We start from the raw sequence: 15,839 nt of genomic DNA, 5'->3' as shown, positions 1-15,839 counted from the left end.
AAATTTCTTTAGCGTGCCCCCTACATTTAAGTCTTAATCATTAATCTATCCTACAAAAAGCAAGAGACTGAGTACGGAGCCCTGAGGAACCCCACTGGAAACAGTCTTCCAGTCGCAAAAACACCCGTCAACCATTACCCTTTGCTTCCTGCCCCTGAGCCAATTTTGGATCCAACTTTCCACTCTCCCTTGGATCCCATGGGCTTTTACTTTTTTGATCAGCCTACCATGTGGGACCTGGTCAAAGGCTTGCTAAAATCCATGTAGACTAAATCAAACACGATACCCTCATTGACCCTCCTTGTTACCTCCTCAAAAAATTCAATCGTTAGTCAGACACGACCTTCCCGTAACACATCCATGATGACTGACCTTAATTAATCCGTGTCTTTCTAAATGAAGGTTTATCCTGTCCCTCAGAATTGATTCCAATAATTTGCCCACCACCGAGGATAAACTAACTGGCCTGTAACTGCTCGGTTTATCCCTTCCTCCATTGTTAAACAATGGTACAGCGTTAGCAGTCCTCCAATCTTCTGGCACCACTCCTGTAGCCAGGGAGGATTGGAAAATGATGGTCAGAGCCTCTGCAATCTCCTTACTTGCTTCTTTTAGTAGCCTCGGATATATTTCATCCAGTCCTGGTGATTTATCTACTTTTAAGGATGCTATAACCCTTAAAACTTCCTCCCTTACTATGTTTATCCCATCCAATATTTCACTCTCTTCCTCCTGAACTTCAACGTCGGCATCGTCCTCCTCTTTTGTGAAGACAGCCGCAAAGTATTCATTTAGTACTTTATCCACATCCTCCGCCTCCACACACAGGGACCAAAAGGGTAACCTAATAGGCCATACTCTTTCCTTAGTTATCCTCTTGCTCTTTCTGTAATTATAAAACATCTTTGGGTTTTCTTTGATTCTACTTGCCAGTAGTTTTTCATGCCCTCTCTTTGCTTTCCTAATTTCCTTCTTAATTTCACCCCTGCACTTTCTATACGCTTTCAGGCTTTCTGCAGTATTGAGCTCTCGATATCTGATATAAGCCTCCCTTTTTTGCCTGATCTTATTCTGTATGCACCTCGTCATCCAGGGGCTCTAAATTTGGCAGTTCTACCCTTTTTCTTTGTGGGAACATGTTGACCCTGAACTCCATGTACCTCCCACTGCTCTGGCACTGATTTACCGTCAAGTAATTGTTTCCAGTCCACTTTTGCTAAATCACTTCTCAACATTTCAAAATTGGCCTTCCCCCAATTTAGAACCTTTACTCCAGTTTCATCTTTGTCCTTATCCATAATTATGCTAAAACTAACTGAATTATGATCACTACCACAAAAATGCTCTCCCATCGATCATCCATTCACCTGCCCAGCTTCATTCCCTAAAACTAAATGCAGAACTGCCCACAACCCCCCCCCCCCCCGCTCTTGTTGGGCTTGCTACGTATTGGAAGGTGGTGCCGCCTTTCAAAGTGAGACGTTAAACCACTTCCCCCGTCTGCCCCCTCAAGTGGATGTAAAAGATCCCATGCCACTATTTCGAAGAGCAGGGGGGTGTCTCCCCCCTCACCACACACACATATATATTCTGGCCAATATTCATCTCTGAACCAAGTTCATTAAAACAGATTATTTAGCCAGTTATCTTGTTTGTGGGACCTTGCTGTAGGCAGATTGGCTGCCATGCTTGCGACTCTATCTCTAACGAATAATTCATTAGCTGTGAAGCGCTTTGGGACATCCTGAGGATTGAAAGGGGCTGGAGAAATACAAGTTTGATTGTTCTTTCAGCAGAGGCCTCATTAATAAGCCAGTTACCAAATAGTTTCACTGATGTGCACCTTTACCTTTCTCTGTGTCTTTGTCGGTGACCAGCCTGTATAGGTAGAAGCCATACACGAACGCCCGCATAGATTCCCCAAAAGCATGAACGATGAGCTGCTCGTCCAGCATTTTCTGTACAAAGGTACACACAAAAGGACAGTCATTTGACTGCATGGCAACAAGTCCCTGTTAGGAGCAGCAACTGTCTATATTAACGTGGTGTGTCGTGGGGTGGGGTGGACCATCAGCACACACAGGATCACCCGGGCCCAGAGTCACACGGGATCACCCGGGCCCAGAGTCACACGGGATCACCCGGGCCCAGAGTCACACGGGATCACCCGGGCCCAGAGTCACACGGGATCACCCGGGCCCAGAGTCACACGGGATCACCCGGGCCCAGAGTCACACGGGATCACCCGGGCCCAGAGTCACACGGGATCACCCGGGCCCAGAGTCACACGGGATCACCCGGGCCCAGAGTCACACGGGATCACCCGGGCCCAGAGTCACACGGGATCACCCGGGCCCAGAGTCACACGGGATCACCCGGGCCCAGAGTCACACGGGATCACCCGGGCCCAGAGTCACACGGGATCACCCGGGCCCAGAGTCACACGGGATCACCCGGGCCCAGAGTCACACGGGATCACCCGGGCCCAGAGTCACACGGGATCACCCGGGCCCAGAGTCACACGGGATCACCCGGGCCCAGAGTCACACGGGATCACCCGGGCCCAGAGTCACACGGGATCACCCGGGCCCAGAGTCACACGGGATCACCCGGGCCCAGAGTCACACGGGATCACCCGGGCCCAGAGTCACACGGGATCACCCGGGCCCAGAGTCACACGGGATCACCCGGGCCCAGAGTCACACGGGATCACCCGGGCCCAGAGTCACACGGGATCACCCAGGCCCAGAGTCACACGGGATCACCCAGGCCCAGAGTCACACGGGATCACCCAGGCCCAGAGTCACACGGGATCACCCAGGCCCAGAGTCACACGGGATCACCCAGGCCCAGAGTCACACGGGATCACCCAGGCCCAGAGTCACACGGGATCACCCAGGCCCAGAGTCACACGGGATCACCCAGGCCCAGAGTCACACGGGATCACCCAGGCCCAGAGTCACACGGGATCACCCAGGCCCAGAGTCACACGGGATCACCCAGGCCCAGAGTCACACGGGATCACCCAGGCCCAGAGTCACACGGGATCACCCAGGCCCAGAGTCACACGGGATCACCCAGGCCCAGAGTCACACGGGATCACCCAGGCCCAGAGTCACACGGGATCACCCAGGCCCAGAGTCACACGGGATCACCCAGGCCCAGAGTCACACGGGATCACTCAGGCCCAGAGTCACACGGGATCACTCACGCCCAGGGGGAAGGAGAGGAGATTTTATAAATCCCACTCCAAAAAGTTCTTAAAAGTCTAGATTTGCAGAAGTTGGTGAAAATTAAAAATCGGCCTGTTGTTACAAAAGGCCAATTCTGGCAAAATAGGTTGTTTAATAACGAAGGGGATTAAAAAAAGATAAACACAAAATAGGAGGAGATGAAAATATGGATTTTTAAAGTGAAAAACAAAAGAACCCTAAAATAGCAGTGGGGAGGGATTATAAGGGGGTGAACCTGATCCACTTCAGTAGCGCGAGATGGCAGCTCATTTCACACCACGCCCGATTTCTGAAGTCAATGGAAGAGTTTAAAAACAGACTGCTGATTCACCAGGAGCCTAATTCGTGCTGTCCTTACATTTCCCGCTTCCTCCGCGCCCCGCCACCCTCCCGGTTTAAAAAAAACTGTTCAAAATGTAATTCCTACATTTGGTTTGGTGATGTTGGCACCTCACTGCAGTTTTCAGTAAAGTTGCAGTTTGTAGTTATTATTGCACTCTCTTCCCTCCTCTCCAAAGTGCTGGGTCCTCTGGGGCAATTCAACGGGTCGCCCCTTGCCCGTTGGCATTTCACCCGAATGCCCATTCTTAAATGGGGGAATCTGGCGACTTGACCGAGGAGGACAGGGCATCAAAGCCAGGCCTGATCCCGTCTGCTGCCCACACGGACACGCAGGGCGTCATGAACAGTGAGCGGAGACTGGGGCTGATTTTTCTCTTCCCAGACTAGGGGGCGCTGCTGTCAGGCCGCACACCTGCGTGGCTGAGATCAGCTGAATCAACACAAACCGGGGCCTTCAGAATGTCCGAGACAAACGCCAAGCCGAGGGCAGGGAGCGACGACGGTGTCGCCCGTGCATTGTACCTGCATGATGTCGATGGCCATGGGCTGGGTCTGGACACCTTCCACGTTGCTGATGAGCCAGTGGACCACCTCTGCGCTGATGAAGCAATTGGGGTGCAGCCCCCTCTGTTCTGGGAGCAGCTGAATACCAGTACTGGGAGTGGAGAGCAAGAAGAAACCAGCATTAGAATCCCACACTTAAATCATTAGAATTAGGAGCAGGAGTCGGCCATTCGGACCTTCACACCTGCTCCGCCATTCAATAAGATCAAGGCTGATCTTCTACCTCAACTCCACCATCCCGCACTGTCCCCATATTTCTTGGTTACCTTAGTATCCAAAACTCTATTGATCTTGGTCTTGAATATACTCAACACAGCTCTCTGGGTAGAAACTTCCAAACATTCACAACTCTCCCAGTGAAGAAATTTCTCTCCATCTCAGTCCTAAATGACCGACCCCCTATCCCAAGACTGTGACCCAGTGCTCTCGCTTCCCCAGACAGGGGAAACATCCTCCCCAATATAATAATAATCACGCTAACTTTACAGTTTGGTTTGCACATTATCTCATTGACTGAGCACACAAGCAGCAAACCCCAAGGTCAGGTACACTTCCAACACACACCACAACAATCCCACACTGCCCTGCATGTTCCATCAACACGTGGAAAAAACCTGCACGTTAAAGTGACCTTTTCATACTCCTCAGCTTGGTCCCGAATAAATCTGGAGTTTTACAGACCCGCTATTCAACACCCAATTTCCTTAAATTAAATGTGCTCGCCATCACCGTTGCCCATTTTGTAAGAAGTGTAAAGCTCAGCCTGTGAGCACAGAGCTATAAAATGGGACGTCCGAGGCACCATCTCCTGCCAAACACGAGGAGCTGCTGAGCTTCACCAGACACTGCTCACAGGGGATGGCTAAACAGTAAATATATTTTTTCCGTCCTAATTTAAAAAAAAAAGGGCCCCCTCACTTTTTAATTCCCACCAACTTCCTTCTTAACCCCCACCTCTTTGTCCAAGCCTTTGGTTGTGCCTTCTAAATACACTTTTCTTTGGTTTAACGTTTCTTCGATGAAGCCCTATATACAGGTGCTATATAAATGCAAGCTGTCGGATTGTGGCCTGCACTGTGCTGTGACCCAGTAATGACGGGGAAGTGGACAGAGTGTACACACTCAGTTCACAGAGAAGACACAGTGTTGGTCGGGGTTTTAAAGCACTGTTGGGGATGTGGAGGACCATCTCCGACTGGCCTGTGTAAGCTGATCCAGTGTCATTGTGCTAGCACTTTCACTGACTGCAGTGCGCTGTCCCCGATTTGTGCTTACGTTAAAGAATGATCCAACACTGTGACCCTCATTTAATGGCCTGCACAAAAGAGGAAATCCTCCTCAAATCACATTCAACACTGCAGTGTTTACAGGAGCCATCCTTTAACCAGTTTAGCTCTCCTCCTAAATGACCAAATCACGGGTCTAACCATTTCATCCTTTTCTCGCCGACAAAGGCCAATGAAGCCCTTATCTACTGTAACCGTACAACCAAATTAACACACCCAACAGGGTCACGTTGCTGCCTATAAGCTTATGGTCAAATAAATACGGTAGAATTTAACCGATAATGCTACGGAGAGGAAGTCCTGACCCTCAAGTATACACGTGCGGACACGCTCACAAATACGCACACCGAACACACGTGTGCACGCACACACCGGATACACGCGTGCACGCACACACCGGACACAGGGCAGAGCTGGGTAATTTAAAGACTCACGTTGGGTGTTTCATTGTTTCCAGTATTTCGGCCAGGGACGAGGCGGAAGTCAGTGAATTTGCGATCCCAGAGGACAGCTGGCTGCTGCAATGTAACCAAATACATAAAATATTGCTGATGGTGTTCAATGTGTGAGTAAATACGCTGAATCTGTTGATTCACATCAAGTAGTTACATTGCACAGAACTTTATTACATCATCAGAAAGTGTCCAAGGGGCTTGTGATGGCTATCGCTCAGCTCTCTACCATCGGTGTGATGCAATTTAGGCTATTTACATAGAACTAACAGCATGGAAACAGGCCATTTGGCCCAACTAGTCAGTGCTGGTGTTTATACGTCACAAGTGTCCTCCCATTCCATCTATATCACCTCAGCCTTTCAGCATAGCTTTCCATTCCCCCACATGTACTTGTCTACTTTCCTTTTGTAAGTATCTTCACCGTTTGCCTCAACCCTTCCTATGATAGCGATTCCACATTCTAACCACTCGAATAAAAATATTCCTAATTTCCCGATTGAATTTATTAGTAACTGTCTTGTATTTATGACTCCTAGTTTTGGATTCTTCCACAAGTGGAAACTGTGGGCCCACGTTTCTGCTCTCTAAGAACAGCGCATGTCCATAAGGTGCGCCGATTTTCTGGAATTAAAAAGGATGGCAAAAACTTACCTTGTGATTCTGCGAGCTCCTCAGGACGTCTTCGTGCTTGGCGTGACGCAGCACAAGGGGTCGGGGGCGGAGCCAGGCACCGGCACTGAAAACAGTGCTGGGACCTCTGCACATGTACGCTCGAGTGTGTGCGCATGTGCAGTAGCTCCTCGCCCGAGGCTGTATGGGAGGGGCTCGACCCTAGCCCTGGCCGAATGGGCTCACCGGGCAAAGACGGATTGGACCTCCCTCCCGTTCAGCTCCCGCTCCCCCCCTCCCTCCTGTTCAGCCGTTCCCCCTCCTCCCTCCCTCCACGTCGTCAGCGGAGCCCACCCGCCCTCTTATTGGGGGCAGGCCTCACCCGACATCTTGCTGGGGGCGGACCACACCCGAAGTCTTCGGCGGCCTGGCTTCCAGTCATCGGCGGGGCCCGTTCAGCCTCCCCCTCCTCCCCCCTTCCTCTCCTCTCCCCTCCCCTCTCCCCCCTCCCCTCCACTTTCCCTTCCTCCTCCCTCCTTCGCTGTCAAAAACACAGACACTGACAGAGACACAGAGAGACACTATCATCAGAGAGAGAGAGAGAGAGAGAGAGAGAGAGACACTGCGGGGACCCCGTCCCAGCACGCTGTTAGAGGGCTCCCAGAGCTGCAGTCGGTGAGTAGAAACGTAATTTTTTATTTATTGATTGATTTTAAATTTAAAAAAAAATTTTTTGGATTAATTTATTGGTTGATTTATTGATTTATTTATCATTTATTATTGATGATGGCTCTTTATTTGTAAAAGTGAAGTGTTTAATGTTTGTAAACCCCTTTCCCCCCCCCCACCTCTCGTTCCCTATGCCTGATTTGTAAGTGTAGACAAGGTTTTTCTGAGCGTACAAAAATCTACACTTACTCCATTCTAAGTTAGTTTGGAGTAAGTTTTCGCTGCCTAAACTTGCAAAGCAGGTGTAAGTGGCTGGACATGCCCCCTTTTGAAAAAAAACTGTTCTAAAATGAAACTGTTCTAACTCACTAGAACTGGAGCAAACTAAATGCTGAAAATTGCAATTTCTAAGATGCTCCATTCTAAACTAGTTGCTCCAAAAAAGTAGGAGCAACTCAGGCCGAAACTTGAGCCCATTCTCTCCACTCTACCCTGTGCAACCCATTCATAATTTTGAAACCTACTCTGAAGTCATCTCTTTTCTAAAGAAAAAAGCCCCAACCTGTTCAAACTTTCCCGATAGCTGTAACCTCTCAGTTCTGGAAACACCCTTGTAACTCTTTTGTGCACTTTCTCCAGTGCTTCCACACCCTTTTTATAGTATGGAGACTAGAACCATGCACAGTACACCAAGTAATGTTGTTCCCCAATGTTGTAGTCTCGCTGCACTTCTTAAAAATCTCCTGCCCCCCCCCACAAGGGGGCTCCTGCCCGCCCGCCCCCTCCCCCCCTCCACAAGGGGGCCTCCTGCCCACCCCCTCACAAGGGGGCTTCCTCTCCCCACCCTCACAAGGGGACCTCCGTTCCCCACCCCCCCCTCACAAGGGGACCTCCGTTCCCCCCCCACCTCACAAGGGGACCTCCGTCCGTCCCCTCCTCACAAGGGGACCTCCGTTTCCCCCCCCCCCCCACCCCCCCCTCACAAGGGGACCTCCATCCCCCCTCACAAGCCAGATGCTGCAGGCTGTGTTTTTTTTTTACTTCTGCAGACACCGTGTAACCTTCAGGACTTGTATAAGCCTACACTGCCAGTGCTTGCTGCACTTCACACAGTTAACTGGAGCAGCTTGGAGAGGAATGATCAGCGCACCACACTCGAGCTGGGCTCAGAGTCCCAATGAATAACTAGATCAATTTATAAAAATTGGACATATTCAGATCAGCTCAACAGCAGCCTTATCTTCTAAAAGTGGATAGCTGTGAATGGAGAGAGCCCACTACCAACTGTACGTTGCACACTTCAGCACTCATTTTCAGTTCCATTCTGCCCAGGACGACCCTGGTTCCCAAGCTTTTGTGGTTCAATCTTTCTCACGCTGTCTCGCAAGCCCCAGGCGTAAATAATCCACTAGTGCCTGAACTGCAGATGTTAATGTTTCTTCGAACAGTTCCATTTCCCAGACTGAACAACCTACAGCTGGGTGTTCACATCATCCAAACGAGGTCTTTCTGGTTTACTTTTTCAAGATTTGTTCTTGGGATGTGGGTGTCACTGGCAAGGCTGCATTTATTGCCCACCCCTGGCTGCCTCAAGATGGCAGTGGTGGGCCTTTCCTGAACCGTTGCCGTGCTTGTGCCGATAGTGTTCAGTGGAGAATTCCAGGGTTCTGACCAAGTGACAATGAAAAAAATGGCGACATATGTCCATGTCAGGATGGTGTGTGACTTGGAGGTGATGGAGTTCCCACGACATTGCTGCTCTTGTTCTTGGTGATAAAGGTGGCGACACTGTAGCACCTCCACTGGCAGGAGGGCGTAATTACAATCCGACAAGCTTACATCAGCAGTTTCCATTATAAATGTGGAGATAGAATTTATAATGAAAATAGAAAAACAAGGACAGAGTGTAAGCCTCTAAAATGGGGATCTTCGTACCCAGGTCCAATTACTCCCCCCTCCCAACATATTTCACCTCAAGATGCAGCTCCATCTGACAAATCTTCCTGTCTAAGCATCCATTGTTGCTCTCTAGGCAAAGGTTAAACAGTAAGGCCATACAGAATGGTCACCTCTTACACACTGGTTAAAAAAAGGTACTCTTAGGATTTAAAAATTGTTTTACATCAGAGCATGTGTCTGGGAGCATTAGCTTCCTTGGCCAGGCCTCACACTGCAGAGTGGTGTTTCAAGTGAGCAATCTAAGTAGGTTCAAGAGACAACTGGATGCAATTCTGGAGAAGGGCCCGAAAGATATGGCAAGAGGCTGGGGTTTATCTATGGACAAGTTTCCAGGTCAGCTCAACTCCTGAGCGGTAGCACTCTCGCCAGTCAGTCGCAAGATTGTAGTTCAAGCCCCACTCTAGGCTGCCACTGCACTGCAGCATTGAGGGAGGGCTGTCTTTTGGGTGAGATGTTAAAGCAGGTCTACCTGTTCTGGTGGATGTAAAAGATCTCATGACACTACTTGAAGAGCAGGAGTGTTCTCCTGGCTAATATTGATCCCTTAACTGACACTACAAAAACAGATTAACCAGCCATGTATCTCATTTGTGAAATCTTGCAGTGATATTGTCTGCTGCATTTGCCTACAAAACAGTGACTCCCTAGGCAGTGATCAAAAGTAATTCAGTGTCTTTGAAATGTCCAAAAGGCACTATACAAATGCAAGTTCTTTCTTTCAATAATTGCTCAGATTATGGAGCAACCGAATTCAAACACACTTCTGTGACAAAATTCCAGGGCCTCTCTCGGTATCACAAGGAAATATTTCACTGAAACCTTGGAAAGTGAAAGGCTGAACCTGGACAGACCATCCTGCTTTGTTACTGTCACTACCACCGAGACTGCCCAATGAAGACATTTTCTCCCTGTTACTCACCACAGGCTGTGCACCACATGGAAGAGCCCTGCTCCCTCCTCCCAAACCAGGGGTGATGTTAGAGTGGTCCAGGAAGGACCTGTAAGGAAGCAGCTTTTTCCATTTTATTTTGTCAATTTTATACACAAGGTGATGAGTGTTGATTCTGGTAAATGGGACACGTTCCATTTCAGGCACCCAGTGTTGGCATAGCAGTCTAAGGTCAGGTACAACAGAATTAGATGTCACAGAAAAGAACCTTCTGTTCTGTCTCATTAACGCGCCTCAGCTCCAACCTCAAAGCATCCCTTGCTGCATCTGTACCACATTTTTCGATTTCCCACACCAGCTATTTTGGGGCCTCTCTTAGTGAGGATCTTTACTGGAATATTTCCAGGTGCTTATTTAAAAAAAAACATTTTCGGTAATTTTTACAAATGTATATACAACGCTGTTAGGATTATAGCTATTCTGCAGTATGTAATACAGCTATATAGAAGATTGTTAGGGAATCGTAACTCATTCATTCCTTCTCAAAAACTGCAATTACTCAATGACTGGGTTATAGAACCTGGGGGATACAGAACCAGTTTACACCTGGTTTCTTACTCAGCGGAATTCCAAACCAGTGATCGACAAACCCCATCATATTTTACAGTTTGATTTTAAAGCTGCACAGTCTTCAGTTTCTCCTGACGGTGCATCAAATCAACTGTCACCTAAACACCAACCCCACCATTTATAAATTGCTGACTTTTTCTGCATCTTATTCCAGACAATCAATAGCGGAGTGGATATTATGGGATGTGATGGAGCGGAGTGGGTATTATGGGATAGCGACGGTGCTAAGTGGGTATTATGGGATAGCGACGGGGTAGTGGGTACTATGGGATGTGATGGTGCGGAAAGGGTATTATGGGATAGCGATGGGGGAGCGTGTATTATGGGACGTGATGAGCTGAGTAACAAAACAAACACCAAACTCATTGACGGCCAAAACCAAAGCTTGAATTTCCTGAACTCCTTTCTCCAAACACAAACTGTATCAAATCCAACGGGCTTCTGCAGTGAGGGAAGGTTAGATTGGAGATTACTGAGCTCCCTCCTAAATAAACTCAGTCTTCTCAAATTGATAAACACAGAAAAGGGAGAGATACACAAAAAACCCTTTGATCTACCGCACCATCCCTCAGCAAACCAAACAGTTTACACACTCGAGCGTTGATCACTTCGAGAGCGGGATCGGAAACTATGCTTGGATCGAAGACTATTGGGGTACTCTGCCCTTCCGAAAAATATAGCAAACTTCCTCCCTCCCCGCCCCACATTTGTCGGCTGGTTTCGATCTTTACTATGGACTGGAGCAAATTCCAATGAGCATTATGTTATGTTGAGAAACCCAAGTGAGAGCCCGCGGCTCATAGTGCAGAGAACATCAAGGTTAGGAGCAAAAATATGGAGTAGAAGAGAAGACAAAGTAAAGCAAGTAGCAGTGACTAGGTGATGCGAGCTTAGGGTTTAAAAGCCCTTGTACTGTCTAACAAATTTACGTATAATCCTAAACTGGTCCAAACAAGAGCACGAAAGAACTTCCCAATGCAGGCAGTTCTCCCCAACCTTTTTACAGAATACTTTAGGTACATGTTTCTTCACATCAGTTCATCAAGATTGTTGGCTTCACATTAGGGGGAGTTCATTCAACGAAAGCAACACTCACTGACAACAATGTTGTCACAGTGTCACAAGCCCAACAGCCACATGAAAAGTGCAACATCACAAAATAATAATCTACAAGTTTTGATACAGGCACCATTCCCCCTAAATAGCACAGTATATCAGGAAAAGAAAAAACACGAACGATTTTGGCTAAAGAGTATTATCTACCTGCTCTGCACACCTTGGACAATGCCTGCTAGGTTTGTGATGACCTTACCTGCCCTCTAATGTGGCAGGCATAGGAGGCTGGTCCCCTGTACCCTGAGTGGCACCCATGGCAGAGCTCTGGACATTGCCCGAAGTGCCAGATCTATCTCCGGTTGGAACAGTGGTTCCAGAAGCTGGGCTGTAATCGGAATGGTCAGTGCCTGTCGACATCTGGTCTCCTTGGATCTGTGTGCACGATAAAAAATATAAATACAAACACACAGACCTTTTACACCATTTAAGAGTGTGACACTGTAATGTCCTAACTGGAGAAAGTGTAACTATACTGTTTGAAAGTACTGCTCGAGAAGAAGCTACTTAACCAAAATCAATACTTTCATTCTGTGCATGGTATGCCAAACAAAAATAGTCCTGATTAAATTTACCACTGCTTGTAAACAGGGCATCCAATCAGGATAGCACATCATTGTGACTGACAGCCATCACTTTGTCCACAAGTCTACACAGGACATCTCAAAAACCGGTTAGGCAGGGTCTGCAATCAGAAACTGAATGAGTTACCATTTTAATACAAATTTCCTCAAGGCAAAGTTCTTTGTAAGCAGTCCTTACAAAAAGTTTTAATATATTTTTTATAATATTGGAAAAAGGAAAGATGAAAAAATTCTTGGGCTAGACTTCACATTCAGTCATGGACAATTCTAGAATCTTCTGTCCTATAGGCCAAAGGCAATGGGTTATCAGTTTCCTTTCTGGGGACAAAAGGCATAAGCTTGGTTCTTCGAGCAGAAGAGGACCCGTCTCTCATCGCAGCAGTCACTGGCTGGAGGCACAGTGCTGTCTCTCGAAGCACATTCACACGGATGCATATCAGGAAGGCTTCCAGTCAAGAGAGAAGACTATGTGTTCACCTTTGCCAGGAGAGGAGAAACCTGGCAGAGACAGAACGACCATCATGCCAGCCAACTACATGAGTAGTTCAGTATGGGAATTGGTGGGGTGGGGGGTTTGAGGGCCGACACAAGTATGCAATAGGAGGCAGCAATAAACAACTGTAAGATAACAAGGGAGGAAACAAAATCAGGAAATATTAAAAATAAATGTGTTAACCAGCTCACCCTTTAATGGCGGCACCATACTTCTGTATCAAAATAAAAGAACTCTAAATGACCTCTTTAAAGCTGCAAGAGAACATTGTGAGAATACTATGAGTCCAACTAGCGCTGCAAACCTACAAATCACCAACCTGAAAGGGTGAAGCAGAGTCAGTAATAGCTTTCAAAAGGGAAGTGGATAAATACTTGGAAGGGGAAAAAATTGCAGGACGATGGGGAGAGAGCAGGAGGAGTAGGACTAACTGCATCGTTCTTTCAAAGAGCTGGCACAGGCACAATTGACCCAATGGCCTCTTTCTGCGCTGTATGATTCGGTGGTTAGAAAACCAATAGCAGAAGTGAGCAAGCACATCATGTGGCACAAAACTGAACCATAAATGAAGGGCCACGGTTCAATCTTCGGTCTGTGCTGAGTGCTCCTGGCTAGCGAGGGGAAAAATAAACCAGGTGAGATCATGGTCCAAATCGCTATCCAGTGAGCACTGTTCAAATAGTGGGCACGCGAGGGTTGGTTGTGGTGGATCCCATACTGCTACTTGGAGCTTTAGAACAGCGGGAGTCAATTTCTTCAGGATAGGACAGAAGACATTTGAAGGGAATCACAATACAAGCAGCAGAACATTTTACCAGATCTTGGGATGGTCGAAAATGCAACAAAACCCCCAGCAAAGCCTTCAGATCAGTATTCAAGGGGTCACTGAGGAAATCTTCAAAACAGGAATGGATTTACTAAGCAAGTCGTCTGGGATAATATTCAATGTTTCTGACTGCTACTGAGGGCTTGTTATTTCAACCATGCACAGCACTTCAAAAGCAAACCCGCTAGAATTACAGGCACTTCGGATTACTGCAGCTATGTTGGCACGATCACATGCATCGTTTCATTCTGTGGATTATACAGGAAGTGGTGGTTACTTCGAGTCAGCAATAGTTAGGGGTGGAACACAAGGCAGATTTGTCAACCTTCAAACCTTCTCTTTGAAGCTTCCCATATTATCCATCCCCCGCCCCCATTGGTCCGGTAAGGCAAGCAATATGGAGCTTGGGTAAGATTCACTGCTGAAAAAAAACATGTTTTCATAGCAGTCCCCAGTACACATGGACAAGGGAATGGAAACATGGGGACTGGGTGCTCAGCAGCAATAATGGTCCATTCTCCCTACTGATCTGCAGTGCAAACTTGAGGGTAAATAACGAAGGAAAAACAAAGAGACCCTGCTCTAGCTAACCGCAGGCGAGCAGCAGCTTCTGGCAGAGTTACCAATACAGCTGAAGGTTGTTTGCAACCTGGGGGGTGGGGGGATTCATTTGGTCAGAGCTGCACCCAAGGTGGAACTGAGCGACGAGACAGGAAGGTCTCGGGTTGGATGGCTGATTTGTGCGGAGTTGGCTGTAGGTGTACAACAACTGGCATCAGCGCACAAGGCTGTCAGAGTCTCCGCTCCTCGCCGCTATCCGCCTGGTGATCCCTGTGGGAAAGCACCTGCGAGAATGTCGGCGAGGACACAGTAAGATTCAACTCTGCCACCAGTGACTGTCTAGAATCACACATGAATGGTCACCTGGGTGAGGAGCACTCTGGAACTGTGCCCCACAGAAAGACAACGCCTTCAGGAGGAGAACATAAAATGGAGGACACTACTTCTTGAATTAAAAGAATAAAAATTACAAAACAAATTTTGGAAGTTTTGAAGAGACAAAGCCTTCTCCAACCCCTAAAATCCATCAGCTATGGGTTAGCATCGATTTAGCAGGAAACGAGGGGGTGCATGGAAGAGAGATTTTAAACACCAACACAGAACTGACCGGAGGATGGTGGATCGCTGCTGTACGGGGGCTTCGCACAAACTCCAGAAAGAAGGCCCCATCCTGGGAGCAGAGACGTCGAGAGATGTAAAAAGTAGAGTTCACCACACAAAGCACAAGAATAATTACAGTAACAGCAGACACACACATGGGAACTGATCCACAAACTGCACCCAAAACACCACATCAACATTAACATTACACAAAGTGCACAGATTTGGAGGCTCCAGGCAACGGGGAACCTGCAGCCTTCAGAATTGGAATGATCGCAAAAACATTTTTCAAAAAAATACACAGACTTGAGCAGAAAATCTAGGCTGGCACTCAGTGTAGTACTTGAGGGAGTGCTGCACTGCCGGAGGTGCCTCGGCCCTAAGCTCCTATTTCTTATGCGCTGTCTTTCCAAAGAAATATTAAGCCAAAGTCTCATCTGCCCCATCAGGTGGATGTAGAAGATACCACGGCACTATTCAAAGAGTAGGGCAGTTCTCCTGGTGTCCTGGCCAATATTTATTCTTAACCCACACCATTAAAACAGATCAAGTCATTTATCTCAATTGCTGTTTGTGGAACCATGCTGTGCAATTGGCTGCAAAACAGAAAGTACAGAATGCAGCCAGCTACTCATTGTTCACAGGCCCACTGAACAATAATATTTATATAGCGCCATTAACGTAGTAAAATGTCCCAAGACGCTTCACAGCAGTATTACAAGACTAAAAATTTGACACTGAGCCACATAAGGAGAAATTAGGACAGGTGACCAAAAGCTTGGTCAAAGAGGTGGGTATTAAGAAGCGTCTTGAAGGAGGAAAGAGAGGTAGAGAGGCGGGAGGTTTAGGGAGGGAGTTCCAGAGCTTTGGCCCAGGCAGCTGAAGGCACGGCCACCGATGGTGGAGTGATTATAATCGTGGATGCTAAGAGGGGAGAATTAGAGGAGTGCAGATATCTTGTGGGGGGGGGGGGGGGGGGGGTGCTGTGGGACTGGAGGAGATTACCGAAATAGGGAGGGGCGAGGC

The 15,839-nt window shown here is 47.8% G+C and overlaps 1 protein-coding gene across 8 annotated transcripts in view; it reads right to left on the bottom strand.

Moving 5' to 3' along the window:
* Positions 1–15,839, bottom strand: part of depdc5 (DEP domain containing 5, GATOR1 subcomplex subunit) — a 187,707-nt gene that overhangs the window by 44,094 nt on the left and 127,774 nt on the right. For 5 of the 8 annotated variants that reach the window (XM_070887542.1, XM_070887544.1, XM_070887543.1 and 2 more), the window contains 5 exons: positions 14,821–14,883; positions 11,949–12,124; positions 5,860–5,943; positions 4,098–4,230; positions 1,850–1,958 (listed from right to left, as the gene is read on the bottom strand). In XM_070887542.1, coding sequence (XP_070743643.1) covers positions 1,850–1,958; positions 4,098–4,230; positions 5,860–5,943; positions 11,949–12,124; positions 14,821–14,883 — 565 coding nt within the window. Of the gene's footprint in view, positions 1–1,849; positions 1,959–4,097; positions 4,231–5,859; positions 5,944–11,912; positions 12,125–14,820; positions 14,884–15,839 lie in introns of those variants that run through there. The other 3 variants (XM_070887545.1, XM_070887548.1, XM_070887549.1) reach the window with 3 other exon arrangements.

This window comes from Pristiophorus japonicus, chromosome 8, assembly GCF_044704955.1.
Source record: "Pristiophorus japonicus isolate sPriJap1 chromosome 8, sPriJap1.hap1, whole genome shotgun sequence".
Lineage (NCBI taxonomy): Eukaryota > Metazoa > Chordata > Chondrichthyes > Pristiophoridae > Pristiophorus > Pristiophorus japonicus.
This window is presented reverse-complemented; position numbering and strand designations above follow the sequence as displayed.